This window comes from Lepidochelys olivacea (genome assembly GCF_965140295.1).
Source record: "Lepidochelys olivacea isolate rLepOli2 genome assembly, chromosome: 5".
Lineage (NCBI taxonomy): Eukaryota > Metazoa > Chordata > Testudines > Cheloniidae > Lepidochelys > Lepidochelys olivacea.
Genome location: NC_140415.1, coordinates 106,311,412 through 106,329,362, shown reverse-complemented (window position 1 = coordinate 106,329,362; position 17,951 = coordinate 106,311,412). Strand labels below are relative to the sequence as shown.

At 40.6% G+C, this 17,951-nt stretch overlaps 1 protein-coding gene across 5 annotated transcripts in view; it reads left to right on the top strand.

The window, feature by feature from the left end:
- PTPRD (protein tyrosine phosphatase receptor type D) overlaps nt 1-17,951 on the top strand; it is a 1,732,979-nt gene that overhangs the window by 1,317,272 nt on the left and 397,756 nt on the right. For all 5 annotated transcript variants that reach the window (XM_084628881.1, XM_084628884.1, XM_084628885.1 and 2 more), the window contains one exon: nt 17,648-17,815. In XM_084628881.1, coding sequence (XP_084485007.1) covers nt 17,731-17,815 — 85 coding nt within the window. In that variant the 5' untranslated portion in view covers nt 17,648-17,730. The remainder of the gene's footprint in view (nt 1-17,647; nt 17,816-17,951) is intronic.

Genomic DNA, 17,951 nt, shown 5'->3' with positions numbered 1-17,951 from the left:
TAACATGCATATTGTTTGCTTGCACTCAGTGTACACAGCAATCCAGATTGTTCTGCTCAGTGACCTGTCCTCTTCATTATTCACCACTCTCCCAATTTTTGTGTCATCTGCAAACTTTATCAGTAATGATTTTATGTTTTCTTCTTGGTCCTTGATAACATTTTTAAATAGCATAGGGCCAAGAACTAATCCCTGCAGGATGCCACTGGAAACATATCTCCATTCAGTGATGGTTCTCCATTTACAATTACATTTTTAGACCTATCAGTTTGCCTGTTTTTAATCCATATAATGTGTGCCATGTTAATTTTATATCATTCTAGTGTTTTAATCAAAATGTTGTGCAGTACTAAGGAAAACACCTAACAGAAATCTACAAATCTTGTATATTACACCAAGACTATCACCTTTATCAACCAAACTTGTAATCTCATCAAAAAAGATATTGAGTTTCAGTTTAACAGAATCTGTTTTCCATAAACCCATGAGGATATGCATTAATTACCCTTCTTTACTTGTTTATTAATTGAGTCCTGTATCAACTGCTCCATTACCTTGCCCAGGATCAAAGTCAGGTTGACAGGCCTATAATTACCTGGTTCATCTTGTTTACCCCTTTAGAAAAGTGACACAATTAGCTTTCTTCTAGTCATCTGGAACATACCAAGTGCTCCAAGACTTATTGAAAATCAACATTTATGGTCCATTTTGACACCTGATGAGAAAGTTATCAGGTCTTGTATATCATCAGTGAAAAGTTGCTTCATAGGGGCAGTGCATTCATAACATGGAAGATGTGGATACTTAGCTATCATCACAGCCTAAGTAACTTTTATATTAGCTATGTTTTCAGTCACAACCAAAATAACCTTCCATGGACCCAATGCATTTATTATATTTTTTAACTGGTGAGCAATATATTCGGTTGTGTGATGATGCTCAGTAATGCACTGGAATGAGTAAAACACTGGTTGTGGAGTTGTAACCATGAAGTTGATGACACCCTCACTGCAAATACTGTTCCATCTATCAGACAGTAGAGACACTTGAGGAGCTTGTGCAACACCAACTCCATGGGCTAGGGAAGGCTTTGCCTACCCTGGCGCTGCTGCCGACCCACTGCCAGACAACTGGGCCACACTTCCCCAAGACCGCCACCGCTTCCTTCACTCTACCCCCCACCCCCAAAGGTCCCCACTGCTCTCCACATCAGTGAAGGAACGATGCAGAGAGCTAGCGGACTGAGAAGGCTTGGCCAGGTGCTGCTGGGACCGGAGGCTCAGCGGGAGGAAAGGGCCTTCAGGGGCAGGTGGAGCTGGCGCTCAGGGAGGCTACTGGTGGCTTGAGCCAACCTGACTCTGGCTGGGGGGGTGGCAGGGCCAGTGGCTTGGCCCAGTGCTGGGGCTGGCCCAGCACTCGGTGAGGCTGCCAGCTCAGCCCAGTGCTGGGGCCGGCCTGACTCTGGTGGCGCTGGGCCAGGCAGTAGGTCGGGGGCGGGTGGCAGCTCGGCCCAATGTGGCTGGGATGGGTGGGCCAGGGCTCCTCTGTTCAAGGGGGACCTCAGGGCTTTTTCTTTTATGCTTGGGGGAGGAGGGTTGGGTGGAAGGGGTAGGGCCAGTGGGCTAGCCTCTCTGCCCGTGACCAACTCATTTTTTCACTTTGTCTGTTTCAGCATTCAGAAGACTTTCTGCATGCTGTTTTCTGTTTGGTTCTTATGAAAAAATTCTGGCATATAGGGTTTTTTGGCTTTATGGAATGGTGTATTGCTGGCATAATTATCTATAGCAAACTTAAACGGTCAAGTTCATTTTTCTGGTTCTAGGACATTCTATCCCTTAATACCAATTTGATGAATATCTGAAGACTTTCCAGGAGTAGGAGTTTTCAGTGCTGAAGCAGATGGAGTACCACAATTTGTATTAGAAGATGAAGAAATGTCATTCATATCTTCATGAAAAGACTCCATATTTCATGGTGATGCTGCCAAAGATGGAGTAAAATGAGTATGCACACAGAAGAAAACAAATTTTGATGCAAACCAGGTTTCCCTTTCTTGATGTCTGACTTCAGTAGTCTATCTTTGACAGTAGCTGGACACAACACAAGAGTCCAATGAATGTTTCTCCATTCTATCTATATGCATCATATACTCAGAAGCACAAAAATTACACTTAGCTTCAACAGTTTTTCCATGTTCGTGTCTAGTAAAAAATGTCGGCGCAAATGGTTTTGTCTTTCTCGGAGTTTGCATAATTTATTATGTCATTGTTATGAATGCCTCACTACTTTTGGAGTGCTCTCTAGGTCAATGGTCAATGCTCTAGGTCAAGTTGCAGTGGGGGAGGTTTAGGTTGGATATTAGGAAAAACTTTTTCACTAGGAGGGTGGTGAAACACTGGAATGCGTTGCCTAGGGAGGTGGTGGAATCTCCTTCCTTAGAAGTTTTTAAGGTCAGGCTTGACAAAGCCCTGGCTGGGATGATTTAATTGGGTATGGGTCCTGCTTTTGAGCAGGGGGTTGGACTAGATGATCTCCTGAGGTCCCTTCCAACCCTGATATTCTATGATTCTATGATTCTATGAAAAAGGTAAGGCACAATTAGTGTCATTTAACTGAGTATCAGACAGAATTGAACTTCATTCTCTAGTTGGCTTAGAGGAACTAGACTTCGTGGGTATTTACTGAAATGTTGTGTGAGGAGGAGCAATGTCAGTAAAAGGACATTGGTTATATCCAGGCCCTTGTATTCTACTGCAGCACAGCAACATAGGTGCAGGGAGATGAAACTGGAAATAAGCTCATTCCTTCCTGATGCATGAGGGAAAGGCTCTTCTGAGCCAAGTTGCTTGGGCAAAATCATCTGAACCAAAGCCTTGAGTACTGGGGCTTTGTCCCTTCAAAGCATATTCAGAAACTCATCCTTGAAAATAATGATTGATGAATTTTACACCAAATTACTATTTTAAACAATGACTTAGTTGTGTGTGTTAGATGGAGTAGGATCTGCAGAGATGAGAGTGAAGGGTATTTCATGAAGATAGAGTATATTCATATTTCTAAGGTAATTAGATCATTTTCCAGAAAACTTTGGTTTCCATTGTGCCAAGAGGATAGGGATAGAGACAGTAGAAGGTGATTTCCACTTGACAGCAGTGCAGCATTTCAACCTACTAACAAAATATCTTCCTCCTTGATAGCAACACTCATGCTCTGGCACCTTGCTCACCTGTTTTGTGCCTTTCTTTCCAAATGGAAGAGATGATAGCACAAGGGGAGATAGGTAAGCTAGAGATGTGGCTTCTGGTAATTCATTACTGGTGTCTGGTAGCAATTGTACCTTAGACACTAAATGATCTGTTATGGGAACTCTTAACTTCTCTGTTCTCAGTCCACTTCTATACCCACCATCTCCCACTTGAGCACATCCTAGCAGTATAATTTCTACAACTTTTATGCAGCTAACACCCATTCTCTTTTCCCTTTAGGTCTTTTACTGACCCCACCCTTGACTTCTTCAACATCTGTCTTAAACACATCTACATTTTATTTAATTATTATAACTTTCTTATTTGCCTGTCATAATGACAACAACACAAGAATAACTGGTTTGCAAGGGAAGTACCTTCATCTGCATCTTTAACTCATTCATCTTCCTGTTCAGCTCTGACCTTCCTTTTACCTTTCAGGTCCATAACTGTAGATGCATCATCAACATCCATATCTGCCTTTACCTTGGCAATAGTTCTGATGAATGGCTTGAAGTGACTTTTTCACTTCACACCTTGATTACTGTTAGCTTCCTCTTCTACGTCCCCTCCAACTCACTTATCCAAACTCTAAACTCAACAGAATGCTGCAGTGTCCTTTCTTAACATCTACACAAATGTCCTTTCCTATCCTATTCTTCAAGGCCCTTCATAGACATACTTCCTTATCTTATCTCTTCCCATATTCCCATTTGATCCTTCTATCTTCAAGTTCTGGCCCATTCCTTACTTTAATCTTTACAGATGTATCCTTTGATTTCGCAGCATCAGCTACCAATCTACCCTCCTGCTTTTTTTCTGTTGACTCTTTTATTCCTTTTTAAAACACAATCAGAAACCCTTCTCTTGAATGTTGACTACAACCAGTAAGCTTTTATCAAGCCTTCACATCTCTCCAAATAGAAACAACCAGGGAGCTATAAACTAGTTAGTCTCCAGAATTTTGCAAAGTACCAAAATTCAACTATTTTAAAGGGTAGATTGCCAGAATTGTTTCTAGGTCTAGGTGTTATATGTGGAAAGCAACAAGGTTTCACAAAATAAATAAATAAATAGAAAATGGCCAGGGCTTTGTAAAATAACAGTGTGGGTTTGTTTTTGTCCATTCATTAATGTGTGTCTTAGAGTAATTAGGGTCAGATAGGTACTACATTCTTATATTTGGATCATTAAAGTTTGACTATAACAGTTTGTTTAATAGGTGAAGATAGACTATTTGGCTAACAAGGGCAAGCATTATTTTTTTCCATTTGGAGTGTTCCTGTCATAGTCTTATTTCACTGATGATAAAATTTGGTTATATTTCTGTCTTCATTTATCCCATACCTTCCAAATGCTGGGGGACTACAATCAATTACTAGAGAGGTAATAGATATTGTCATAGCAATCTTTTTCTACAGTTGTACTCTGCTACTTACTTTCACAAATGCAAACACAGTAGGGGGTCAGTGGGAGGCCTAACCTTTCTCCCTACTTTTCACTTTCCAACCTGAAGGGATTTGAGGTGGGGGTTCTGCAAAGCATTTAAAATGGAAGATGTGAACCACTCATTGCTATTATTTACAGGTATGACTGAGGTTTCTAAAGTGTTCTGTAAAGAAGAACACACATTGAGTTACACTGCCTGGCCCTGTTGATCATTTTACTGACATTTTATTTCCTTCCAAGAATGGCCTGTTCACTTCAGGAGGTTCCCTTTGGTGTTTAGAAGGATAGCGAGTGAGAGCCTTATTAAGGAAGCTCCCACGATGAGAATGTCCATAGGCTTTTGTTGACTTTTGAGTCCCTTTCAGAATCTATATGTTTCTTTTTCTAAGTGTAATAAAAATTACTATATTTTACAAAGACTTTTTATAGTGCTCAAGAATATATTTTTCCAAAAGAGCAACTATGGGCAAATATTTTTTTTAGTGCCATTATGTCATATTTTAGTATGGGAAATGCATAGTGCTTTTATTGCTTCAGGAAGTTTTTGTACTTTATTATCAAATCATCTCATAATGCCAACTGCTTTTGAAAAATAACCATTGCAGTTCTCCATCTCGTCCTCTAATATGGTTCTATTGCCATGAGCAATGTTATAATAAAGTGCAGTCAGCCTAATCTAGCTGCAACTGGATTACTGTCCTGTGTACACTCTGTGAATTTCTCTGTCTCAGTTAGTCATACTTCATTCTGATTAGGCAACAAGTATTTTGGATAATATTGAAACAAATCTGTAAAAGGTTAAAAGAAAAAGAAGAAACCATAAAAACAAGAAACTGCAGATACACCAGATTAAACATGTCTTGTTGTTTTGCAGCCAAAGGTTTGGCCTGTTGTTAACTTCTAGTTTACTTTATTATCCATGATACCCAATATGTTTTAATAGGGCTTCTAAACTACTAAACTCAGTGCACAGCCCATGTAAATGAACTCCTGGGGGAGGTGGGAGAAAGTGTATAGGGAGGATTATAAGGGTAACAGCAGTGCAACTCCATCACTATTTCTGCAGGAGCCACTGCTCTGATTAGTGAGTCACCCAGTGCAGCAGGTCTGACTTAGTGGATCCACATAGTCAATGACTTGCTAGCTCCTCTCTCATCTGCCGCCAATAATTCCTTACATTCTTGGGCACAGGAAACCCCTGTGGAGATGTGCTCCACAGTGCACAAACAGTACAGACCTCTTCACTCTCTCAGATTCTGAAATCTTTCAATAGGGAATACCCTAGTACAATAGTTTTTTTTCCCTTTAAGTCCACAAGGTAGAATGTTCCTACGTATGGACAAAAAACAATGCTGATTTAGACTGTTTGTTTAGCACAAAAATAATATATATAAGCCAGCAAAAGCGAAGACAGCATGTTGGTATTAAGCTACCGCGTGTTTGGAGAAAAGACGTTAAAAAATATTTGTATTGCATTGTGTTTTTCGTTGGCTTTAAATGAAAAGGCAATTCCCTTCAAAGAAATATACATTAATACTAAACATAAGAACTGAAAGAATGTTGTGTGTAGAAGTCTTCTAGTGAATCAGTCACCTTGCCAGGAAAACTCTAATTTAATTTTGTTCTTAAAGCCAAACGTGGGGGGAAGGGGGGTTCAGAATAGTGGGTCACACTTTTGCTTGATAAAAATCTATTTTATTATATTATCAATTAATGCTTCCTTTCTATATATTTAGGAAGAAACACAGGTTCTATAGCATTATCATAGATTTCACCATATCCCTATTCAATTGAGTTCATTGGAAAACAATTCCAATAGATACTGATTAAATAAAATATTTATTTTAGCTGGTTTTCACCAGATTTGATAATACGCTTTTCTAGAAAGGAATAAAGTATGCTTTAACTAATAGTTTCTGCCTAGGATAAACTCAAAGTTGGAATATTTAAGGGTAATAACAGTCAAGCCATTCAGAGTTCCAGGATTATTGCAGGTCAAAGTAGAGGGGCATTGACAGAGTGTGTGTTTGTTAAGAAAGATTCCTTTCCTTCAGCAAGTTTACAGCAAAATGCATCCATATCCCCACTTTCCTAAAGATATAGGTTGAAATTCTGGCCCCATTGAACTGTCAGCATTAGACAGATTTTCAAATGGTGAAAACTGTCATAACTCCATTGAAATCAATACCAACTAGAGTCATTGCAGCTGAGAATCTGCCTCATTATCACTGGAGGCTTCTAGCATTGCTTTAAAAAAAACTATTCTAAAAGTTACAGATGTACAAATTCTCAGCAAGAATTTTTTTAAAGTGTTGTTTTTTAATCCTGTGCATTCTCCCACCACAATGAGAAAGACTTCACCCTCCCCATCCCACAAAAGCTTGAAGTTCATGGAAGATAGGTCCATCAGTTGCTATTAGCCACGATGGTCAGGGATGCAACCCCATGCTCTGGGTGTCCCTAAGCCTCATGACTCAGATGCATGGACTGCATGACAGGGGGTGGGTCACTTGTTAATGACCCTGTTCTATTCATTCCGTTTGAAGCATCTGGCATTGGCCCCTGTCAGAAGACAGGATACTGGGCTGGATAGACCATTGGTATGATCCAGTACTGCTGTTTTTATTGTAAATATTACAAAAGTACGTGTACACAATGCTTATTCATCAGTTCCATTATTTGGAAGGAAGGTAGGCAAAAAGAAAGATGGCCAAAATAAAGTGTCTTCGTGTACAGTTTCCCCTCGGAAAAAGAATTCTGTGTTAATATGTTTTTATAGTCTATAAAAATGACTAAAATATCAGAGCTTTGTAAGTGTCAGGATATTTGACCTCTTACAAATGCATGTATGCTATAGATAGCTGATGATTTAGAACATGAATCATACTATAGAAAGATTAGGGTAATAGCAACAGGTATTCTTGTCTGTTTTAGGATTACATCTAAAAAGGTTGATTAAGATACTCATTTGCAAGAGAGTCTTCTTCATACAGGGAATCCCATTGAATAGCAATTTACTTAATGGAAAATCCTGCCTAATAGATATTTTTTTCTTTGTCTCAAACTGCTTTGCACTAATTTAGTACAAATGTGGCATTTTAGTATCCGCTGTCATTAAGCTCGTCTCCATGTTTTACATACTTATTTTCCACTCTGCACAATAGTGGGGGTCAGCTCCATGGTTACCCTGCATAATTTGTCCATGCTCCACAGTTGCAGAACCATTTGTATCCTGAGCAGAGGACTCCCCAAGGAATAGGCACATAGCACCTGTGTGTCTGCCAGATCTTGCTGCTTCTCCAGTGCCAGTGATTCTGCCCTCTTGTCCTGGACTGAGTGCTAGGATATTGCTTTAGGGAGGGCATGCAGGTTTTTCTCCACCAGCTGAGCTTGCTTCCTCTTAACATGGACCCTCTTGCATTGTGCGGCCGGCTCTCCAGCCCTCTTCTTCTCCCCTCTCCATTATGTAGCCTTGAGTGTAGGACCACTAGATCACACATTAAGTTGCTTTTCCCAGGGCTTTCTCACTAAGTCCCCCAGAATGCACTCTGGATTTAAGAGCCCAGGAAGTTTGGTGCCTTGTGGGTGTCCAAGCTCTCTGGGAACCAGGTTACCAGACACTTTTTGGACCCTCTCCATTCTGTTTTGGGAGAGAATCCTGAGGCCAATTCCTGGATCCCTTTGTCTCAATAGAGAGTAGGTCTTGAAGCTACTTGGGGTCGCTGTTGAACTGCTCTCTCTTTAAAGTGTTCACTAATGCATAGGAGTTATTGTCTGGCTATGCCGAAAGAAGGAGAGGAGACATTTGCCATGGGTTAATCAGGCCGCAACTTTATTATTAGATGTCTGGGACAGCAGATAAAAGTGTACAGTGCAGGTAACCCTATGTTTAGTCCATAATTACCTGGGGGGCTTTTACCAGGTTCCCCTCTTTTTTCATCCGGCATATCCATTGCCAGGACCTTACCATCCACCGCCCCCAACTCGTAGGAGGGTTAAGATGGACTATAAGAATGGGAGGTTGGCTCGCTGCCGTACCAATCATAGGAGTCCTCAACCGCCCCCAGTTCGTTCCTTTTAAACCCCACATTCCCAGCGGATGAGTCAGTGACTACACTGACCCTTTTTGCAGCAGTTTTCATCCCCTCCCCCCAGCCATAAAGCACTGTTCCCTTCACTCAGTCAGACAGCCAAATCCCCCCCTCCCGACCCCTGCTGCCCGCTTAAAGGTGCAGATGGGAAGGTTCACACCTCCTTTTACCCGTTATTTTTTTTAAAAAGCAACTAGTAAAGAACAAGTAAGGTTGCACATGTAATATCACAAAAAGTGAATATATGCTAATATTAGGGTGTTCAGGTTCCCACAGCAACATTAATTTGGCTACGTTTGCACATATGTAGCACTTTCTACACATACTTGACTCTTAAATGTGTGCCTTAATATCTTAAAACAGTCCATGAAATATGGACAAATTAACATTTCAGTAAAAAAGGAATTGTGCTTTTCCTGACTTCCATGGTTTTCTGTGATCTTCAGCAGCAATCTTGAAGTTATCTTCACTTAAGTTTTTTTTGTAATGGTGTTTCGGCCTTGTTAAACAGTTTGTATGTATGCCAATTGCTATGTGGGAAATAATATGAAACAATGTCTGGAAGAATAATTCCACTCTTAAGTTGAAGAAAAAACCCTGTATTTTAACTGTTTCATATTTAACTTGAGGAAGCTCAGAACTGGGACTTTCATTGGAAAATTCTAAATAATGACAAAATATGTTGTGGGAAATTGAAATCAATTTTGATTATTAACTTTTTTAAAAAAGGTTATTTAATGAAAGCAAAACCCTGTTTGCATTATTGTCACTATTTAATGTTGGTATTGCGGTGTAGCCCAAAGGCCCTCATCAGGATCATATTTGTATTGTCATAGGATCTGTACAAACAATCATGCTGGGGGGAACTGGGATTGGCCCATGCCAAATGCACGGAGGATCTCTGAGCTGTTCTGTTGGCAGAGAGCAGGACTGTTCAGAGAACCATCTAAGACTAGGCTCTGTAGCAGACTATTCTACTTCCTTTGAATATACAGTGGGTCTTAACTATGCTTCCAAGACAGGAAGTCATGCCCCACTAGGCTGTGGTGCACTGTTGGGATGCATTAGCCATTTCAGTTTAGTGCTTAAGGAAGTGCTGTGCTGCAATCGTACCTAGATAAATGTGCACACTGTATGCCATATAGTGACAAACCCAAACAAATACTGTGTATATTTTAAAAAAAAAGAACAAAAAAAATATAATCCCAAACTACTTTTCTAACAGTTCAGCTTTAAAAATCTTTTTGCTGCCTGTTTGATCAAAGAACAAGTTAGACCTAGGACTGCAGGCAGTTGCTGCTGTTTCTGTAGAAGTATATTAGTTTCATATGTTCCATTTGGAAGAGTCAGAAATTTATCATTGTAAAAACAATTCCAAGTCCTATTTTTGTTAAGTCAGAATAATTTCTTGCTCACCTAACATGCTCCATCATTTTCAGACCTGATTGTCTTTCTATCTGTTTTTCCTGGTGGTGTTTCTAGTTTAAGGGTGGCTGAGTAGTTTGTGACTACTGAACTGGTAAGAGTTTTTCCTGTCCTTTCTGACTGGCTCAACAGTTATTAATGTTGCTTTTCAGCTGGGATTTGAGGATGAAATCTGTTTATCCAAGAGTAGATGGAAATCTACTTGACTTGCACAGATATGTAGCTGAGTTGCAGGGGCTAGAAAGTGGGCACATTCTAGAACTATGAGTGTGGTGAATGAAGCATGAAAGTAGAGTATCACCACTTTTCTCCCCACTTCAATCCTATATACTTTGTCATATGCAGGACATGGTCAGCTGTTTTACTGTAGCAAGAATTATGCAAATTGTTTCCCCATCAAACCAAACTCCAGATCAGAACACTCCTGAACTTTAGAAAAATTCAGCTCTAGATTCCATTTAGGCCAATCCAGCCCTCCAGATCTGAATGTATCTGAACTTTGAGGAAGCTGGGGTCTGGCTACTAACTTGGTCCTATGCGAGGCATATAGGGCTACGTTTTCTGCTGTTGGTAGTTGGTTCCATAGGTGCTGGGACTAGGGGTGCTGGGGATGCTATCGCACCCCCGGCTTGAAGTGGTTTCCATCATATACAGGATTTACAGTTTGGTTCAAGGGCTCTCAATACTCCCACTACAAAAACTGTTCCAGCACCCCTGATTGGTGCAGCTCCACAGACTAGAGTAGGCCTGTATCAGTTAACAACAGCAAAAAAAATTGTCTCAGCTTTTTTATGGGAATTGACATATCTGGCTTCCCTATATTCCTGTGGCTTGGAGGAGAAAGGGCTATTTGAAATTCTCATCTGGAAACTGTTTCCACTTGGGCAACATCCGCTTCCACTACTGGAAACTTAATATTTATGTCCTCTCGTTTCAAAGGAGTATTTTCTTTTCTGAAAGGGATTTTCCCCTTTGCCCCAGGTAATTGATTTTCTAAAAGGAGTCTTCAGGTGCAGTTGCATTTGTTCCCAAAAGTCATTCTGGAAGAGGGCCTTCCAATATGAGAGTTCACCTATCTCAAGCTCCCTTTCAGAAGTTACATGGGAACGTGAACAACCAAGCCTTCAGTTTCAGCTGTCGTGTATTTGGTTTGTAGATGAATATAGTTGAGAGTATTCTATGGAATACTGTCTTTGCAGCATGTGATTGAACAATAGCTCTGTTAGGCTTCTATTATCTTGTTTCTATTGAAGTCATTGGGAATTTTGTCATTGACTTCAATTGAAGAGTAGGACCCTCACTTTATAGACTGTGCTGAAGATATGTTTTTCATTGATATTACAAAACTTACGAATTGATATTGTATATTCCAGTTAGGCCACACTAGAATGAGAAAAAGAAAATCCTCTGCACCATCACCTCCAAGCCTTTTTGCATGTAGCCTTCTAGGCATGATATGACCTCCGATAGCTCATCTGCAAGACTCCTGCTTTACCTACATTTAAGTCTTTTTTAAAAAACCCACTTTTGCTGTGCTGAATACAGTGAATAGTGAATACAGTGGTATTAAAAAAAGTCTGTCTTTGTGGCTCCTTTTCCCATAACGTCTAGCTATGCTTTTGTTTTTCTCCTTTCTGTAATCTCCTCAGGGTAGGGACTGTCTCTTCTTGAATCACTGGAAAGCATGCAGCGCACTGTTGGTGCTCACAAATAGACTACAGTGAAGAAGCTGAAATTCAATTGATTGAATCTGTTCTAAGAGCTGTATTACAATATTTAAGAAAATTGGGTATCACCTGATAACCAAAATGCTCTTGTGATGCTTACTGCTCCATGCTCCTGTGCCATGTGATTAGGAGTATCACCTGCTTCATGCTGACTGAGGAGAACTCTGTTGTGGTAGTACCCTGTGGGGATTCAGGATAACTCCCCCTTCATCACAGTTCTGGCTGATTGATATCGCTTGTCAAGGAACTTCCATCTTCTGTTCTCTTAGCTCACTCCACAAACATGCCCACTTATTCTGGACACACTACACTGGACCCTCGCTAGAACATGCGTCTATATAACGCAAATTCGGATATAATGGATCCCAAATCGCGGCCATGGATCCCAAATTTAAGTACTGTACAGTACAATTTTTTTGAGTATAGACGTGACAAATCGACTGCTAGCACGCTCCTGTGGACTCTAGTACTCCACCGGAACAAGGAGCGCAAGCGCAGTCGACGGGAGAGCGTCAGCTATTCACATAGCTGAAATTGCATATCTTCAACCCCATGCAGTAGTGTAGATAATCCCTAAGACGATTGCTGTAGGCCTAGAACACCATACAAATGTAATGTAATAAAAATTTACAGGTACAGTATTTATCTTTAGAAAGATGTCAAAAATGTTGGTAAAAAGGAAGGCTTACTCGGTGCAGGAGAAATTTGGAAGCTATCGAACGACTTAGAAATGGCGAAACCCAGGCAATGATCAGCTGCGATATTGGCATTAACGAGTCCACCTTTCGTGGATGGCTAAAGAATGCTGACAAGCTCAGAACTTACATGTATAACCTGGATGAAGAGCATGGCCTTCAAAGAAAATGAGCCCTTTTAGTGAATGATGCCGATCTTGATTCTGCGGTGTACACGTGGTTTGTGCAAGAACAGCAGAAAGGCATTCCGATCTCTGGTCCGCTTATAGCCATGCAAGCGGAAAAATTCGCCCGGGAACTTAATGGCGAATTCAGCAATTTTAAGGCAAGTTCAGGTTGACTATGGCGATTTCAGAAAAAACACAGAATCTCTCAGATTGCAGTTTCGGGAGAAAACCGCTCTGCTGACACCGACACCACGCAATCATACCCTGCGAAGCTGAGGGAAATTTTACAGGTAGAGGGTTACTCGGAGGAACAGGTTTACAATGCAGGCGAAACAGGAATTTATTATAAAATGTTGCCCGATAAAACCCTGACTGTCAGAACAGATGAACATAAGAAAGAAGGATATAAACAGGCAAAAGATCACATTACTTTATTGTTTTGTGTGAATGCAACAGGCAAGCTTAAATTAAAACCATTGTGCATTGGAAAGTCTCGCATGCCTCAGTGCTTTCATCACGTAAATGTAAATTGCCTGCTGTTTTCATATAAGAACTTCAAAAATTCCTGGATGACCAGAGAGATTTTTGAACAATGGTTCTTCACCAAATTTGTTCCTTCTGTGTGAAAGCATTTGCGGGCAAAATGCTTAGAAGAAAAGGCCATTCTTTTGCTAGACAACTGTCCAGCGCATCCTCCGACCGAAAGACTCAGAATCCGTGATGGTAAAATACGGGTTGAATCCTTACCTAAAAAAAATCCAGCTGCTTGATCAAGCACTATCGACAAAACTTGGTACGACAAATGATAGAAAGCGAGTTGTCTGTCACCGATTTTCTGAAGAAGTTGACTATAAAAGACTTCTTTTACATTGGCGGCGATTCCTGGAATTTATTACGTGCTGAAATGATAGACCTCTGTTGGATGGTGGGACTGAGAGAGTCGTTTGGCCACCTGCTCCTGGAAGAAAATAAAGAAAGCAGATCACAGTCTGACGAGGAATTCAACTTTGAGGGATTTACAGAGGAGGAAGTTGGAAGAACAGGCATGGAGTGAATGCAGGAGTTGTGCCAGCAACTGTCCGGGCTTGGGGTAACTGTTCTGCCACAAAATATCGAGTCCTGGATAAGAGGCGATGATGAAGCAGAAGAATTTTGTCCCGTTGCTGAAAGTCTAACAGATGACCGAATTCTTCAGGCAGTATGACCAAACAACATTCCAGAAGCTGAAGAATTGGCCTTTGCCGAGGAAGAAGAAGAGGAAGATGAAGGGGACGTCGTTCCAACGTCAGCTGCGACTGTAGCTGGCTTAGAGATCGCTTCGAGGTGGTTTGAGATGCAAGACGTTGAGCCTATAAAAATTATGCAGCTACGTAGTCTTTTGCAGTTTGCAAAACGGCAGTGGCACAGCAGCAAGAAGCAAGAGCAACTCCCTGACTTTTTTAAGAAAAACGAGACTAGTTTATTGTAATGTCTACTTTAAATCTCTAATAAAGCAACACTTTTTTTCTCGTTTATTGTTTCCTTCAAGTAGGAGTTTATTTGCTAAGGTTTTCTATACTTTATGGATGTGACATTTACTGTATACAGTAATTTCATTTTAACGTGGTCCCCGCTATGACACGGTACTTGGCATTTATCCCAAATCCCGTGTTCTAGCGAGGGTCTGGTGTACTTCTTGCCACCCTCTACTCTTCTCAGTTCATCTCACATACTAAGGAAAATTGACTGGAATAGTTATTGTGGAATAGCTTTCCATGTGGACACTCCATTCTGGAATACAAGTCACTTTAGTCTGGAATAATTAGTGCGCTTCCAAAGTGAAGTAATTATTCTGGCATAAAATTCCGTTTTTTATTCTGTAGTACAGTATCCACAGAGGGAGCTAGTCTAGAATAGCTATCGCAGAATAGCTTATCCTGGTCAATTTTCGTGTGTAGACAAGCCCCAAGACCCAACATAGAAGTTTGGGACAGGTTGAGAGGAGACGGTCACACAGTGAATCTAGTACCTTGCAGCTGGGAATTGTAATGAAATTGTTTTGCACGGGGCCAAAGGTTGGCTAGAACAAGACATACAACTTGGTTACAAATAAACCCTAAACCAGAGGAGGTGGGAGAGAAATATTTCTGTACCCTTTCTTCTCTCACCTCACAGCTGTTTCTGTATTTACTATCTATTATACCATGTTCCAAAAGTTGCTTTCTCACAAAGCAAGTTGGCTCTTGCTTCAGTGTTCAGTTTCCAGGGAAACATGGTGGTGCTGGGAGAGTTATACATTTTTTGTTGTAAGAGTAATATCACATTGGCTTAGTCTTTTACTAGTGGATGCTTGGTGGTGGCCTGGTTCATAGCTGGCATGAGTTTTGTAATATTAGTTTAGTCCTTATAAAGCTTTTCCATATTAGTTTTCACAAACAAGCAAACAGAAACAACCATCAAAAAAAGGCCTTGCCACTTTATTCAGTACAGTTTGATATAATTGTTGATGAGGAGGTCCAGGGCTGAGGCTAAGCGTTGTTCTAGGTCAGAGCTTCGGCAGAGCTCTGTGGAGAAGCTTGACAGCACTTGACTGTCTCATGGCTTGTTTCTCTCCAGTGTTAGCCCGTCATCCACATGACTTCACTAACAATATTTTTTAAAGAAACCACCGACAAAAACAAAACCACCACCACCACCAACAACAACAACCTCTGCCTGCCTTCTCCAAACACTTGTATTTTCACAGCCTAAAATGCCAAAACCCTGCTGTAGAAGCATAAGCAATGTAAGAGAAGAAATAGAAGTTCAAGGTTCACCTGCAGAACATATTAGTATGTTTATCAGGTTAGTTAAGGCCGTGACACACTGAAGGTGCAGAGAGAAGGAGCAGCAAGGGTTTCAGATTGTGTGGTGGGAGCGATAATGAATGTCACCTGGAGCAGAGACAGAACGTTTGGCACCACTGGTATATGTGTTTAGAATGAATGGGATGGTGTGTCTTTAATAACTGCAAAACACCTTATCTTCTCTTCTGAGCCAGCTTGCTGCCATATTTTGTGTGTTTTCCTTTCTCTTACAGGCTTCCTGTAGATTCTGGGGAAAAAAAAGCATTTAAAAGCCTTATTTCACTTTTCAACTGGGAGGTCGGGTAAAAAATACTTTTCAGTGTCACATTGGAAAACAGTTTAGCAAAATAGTCTTGTGCAGGTCATATTCTTTCTCTTACCCTGAGCCCTCACCTTTTTTTTTTTAAAATTACTATCAAACCCCCACTCCCTCCCCCCTCCCCCCCCGGCATATTTTATGGCTCAGACATGAACCTTAGCAGCCATTATATTTCCACTGTGCTTGTTTGCAGATGTCAACTTAAAGATTTGCGTGGTACAAAGATTGCGTAACCCCTTCAGTCTAGTAAAAGCAAAAACAAAATCACCTCTTCTCTGAAAATGCATTTCATACATCTCCATCTTTGTGATAGCACTGACGTCATTATGTAGCAGTTGGCCCTGATACGCTTGCACAGACACAAATTGAGTCCGACAGGACTGATGTCTCATGGACTTTGCTGTCATTTGAAATGCTGGCACGAAGATGGTAGCGATGAAAGCGGGGAGCTGGTGCCTTCAGCACTTTGCCTATGAAAATTTCTTAGATTCATAACTCTTGATAGTGGTAGCTGATTCAAGAGGTAGTTTTACAAAAGAGATTGATAACAGCAATAGATTTCTAACATCTGGTCATCTCTTTTTTTCTTCCTTGAATAGATTCTTTCAGCATTGCACTATAGTATAAAATAGGCTCTTCATGCTACCCACAAGTCTGTAAGATCCATCAAGTGGAATAATTAATATAATTCCCCCCCTTCCCTTTTGGTTTTTATCTTCACTGCATGGAAGCTACTCACGCAGGGTAATGAAAAAGATAGTATCTGGTTTTCTTATTGTGCTTGAGCTAAGTTTCAGACCTGCCAAAGTTATATCTTACAACTCTTTTGAAAAGTGCAATTAAATTGCAGTGTTATTTTAGTGACACAGTCATGCTATTTTGGGATATCTCTAATATTTCCTCTCAGAGGGAAGCATTTCTATGTTCTGCAATTTCTAATATTGCTTGGGTGGAGTGGATTTACCAAAGAATAAAATGCATTTCTTCTTAAAGGCCTGTATTGTTGATTAGTTCTTATATAACATGTTAAAGTACACTGACTGAACTGAATATGGGCTCTTTATTCATGATTTCTATATTGCATAATTTAAATATACAGGAAAATCAGAGAGGAAATGTAATCTTTTAGACATGTGGGACCAAAACTGAATATGAGTTTTGATGTGTTAATATGGGGGATCCAATAGGCTAGCATTGCAAAGCCAGCATTAGGAATAGTCTGAGAAGCAGATTTAGCCCTGTCATTCCTACCTGATGCCTGGAAAGCAGCTTCCAGTATGTCATTTGTTAGTGGACTCTTATCCTGGACGTTGAATCCATTCTTAAACCCTTCCTTACAGCATCAGTATGCCTCATTCTGGTGATGTATTAAACAAATACTTCATTAGAAATGACAACTCATTCTCATGGTGTATTACTCAAAATGCAGTGCTGAGCCGGCAAAACAAGATCCAACACATGGGATCGGTTGATCTGAACATGGGAGAAGAAAAAATGTACTGGGGACAGGATGCTCTGTGGCTGCAGCATTCTGGGTTCAGTACTAGAAACATCTGCAGCATCTCGCTACCTTCCATGTACTATAGTCTCCTGAAGATTCTTTTAAACTGTTTTGCCTCCAACAGTAAATATTGGGAAAAACAAAAGCAACCCCCTAACCATATTTTGCTCTCTCTCTCTCTTTTTCTCTCCACTACTCCACAGGCTCTGAAAATACTTCATCAGAAATTTCAGACCGGACAGACTCATAGTGGCTTCTGAGCCAGTGAGACTGAGGCTGCCAAAGCATGCTGGTGCCAAGCTGTCGGATGATGCACGTAGCCAGGCCAGTGGTGGTGCTCCTGTGCTTTCTGCTTTCTGCTGATGCTGAAAGTAAGCTTTACTTTTCAATGGTCTTGAGGTTTTAGCCATAATGAACAGTTTTGTTTTCAGCTAATAGTTGCTGAGGGCCTCTGAATAAGTCTCCTTTTCAATAAATCTTAAAACTCTGTGAGATTCTCTGGCTCAC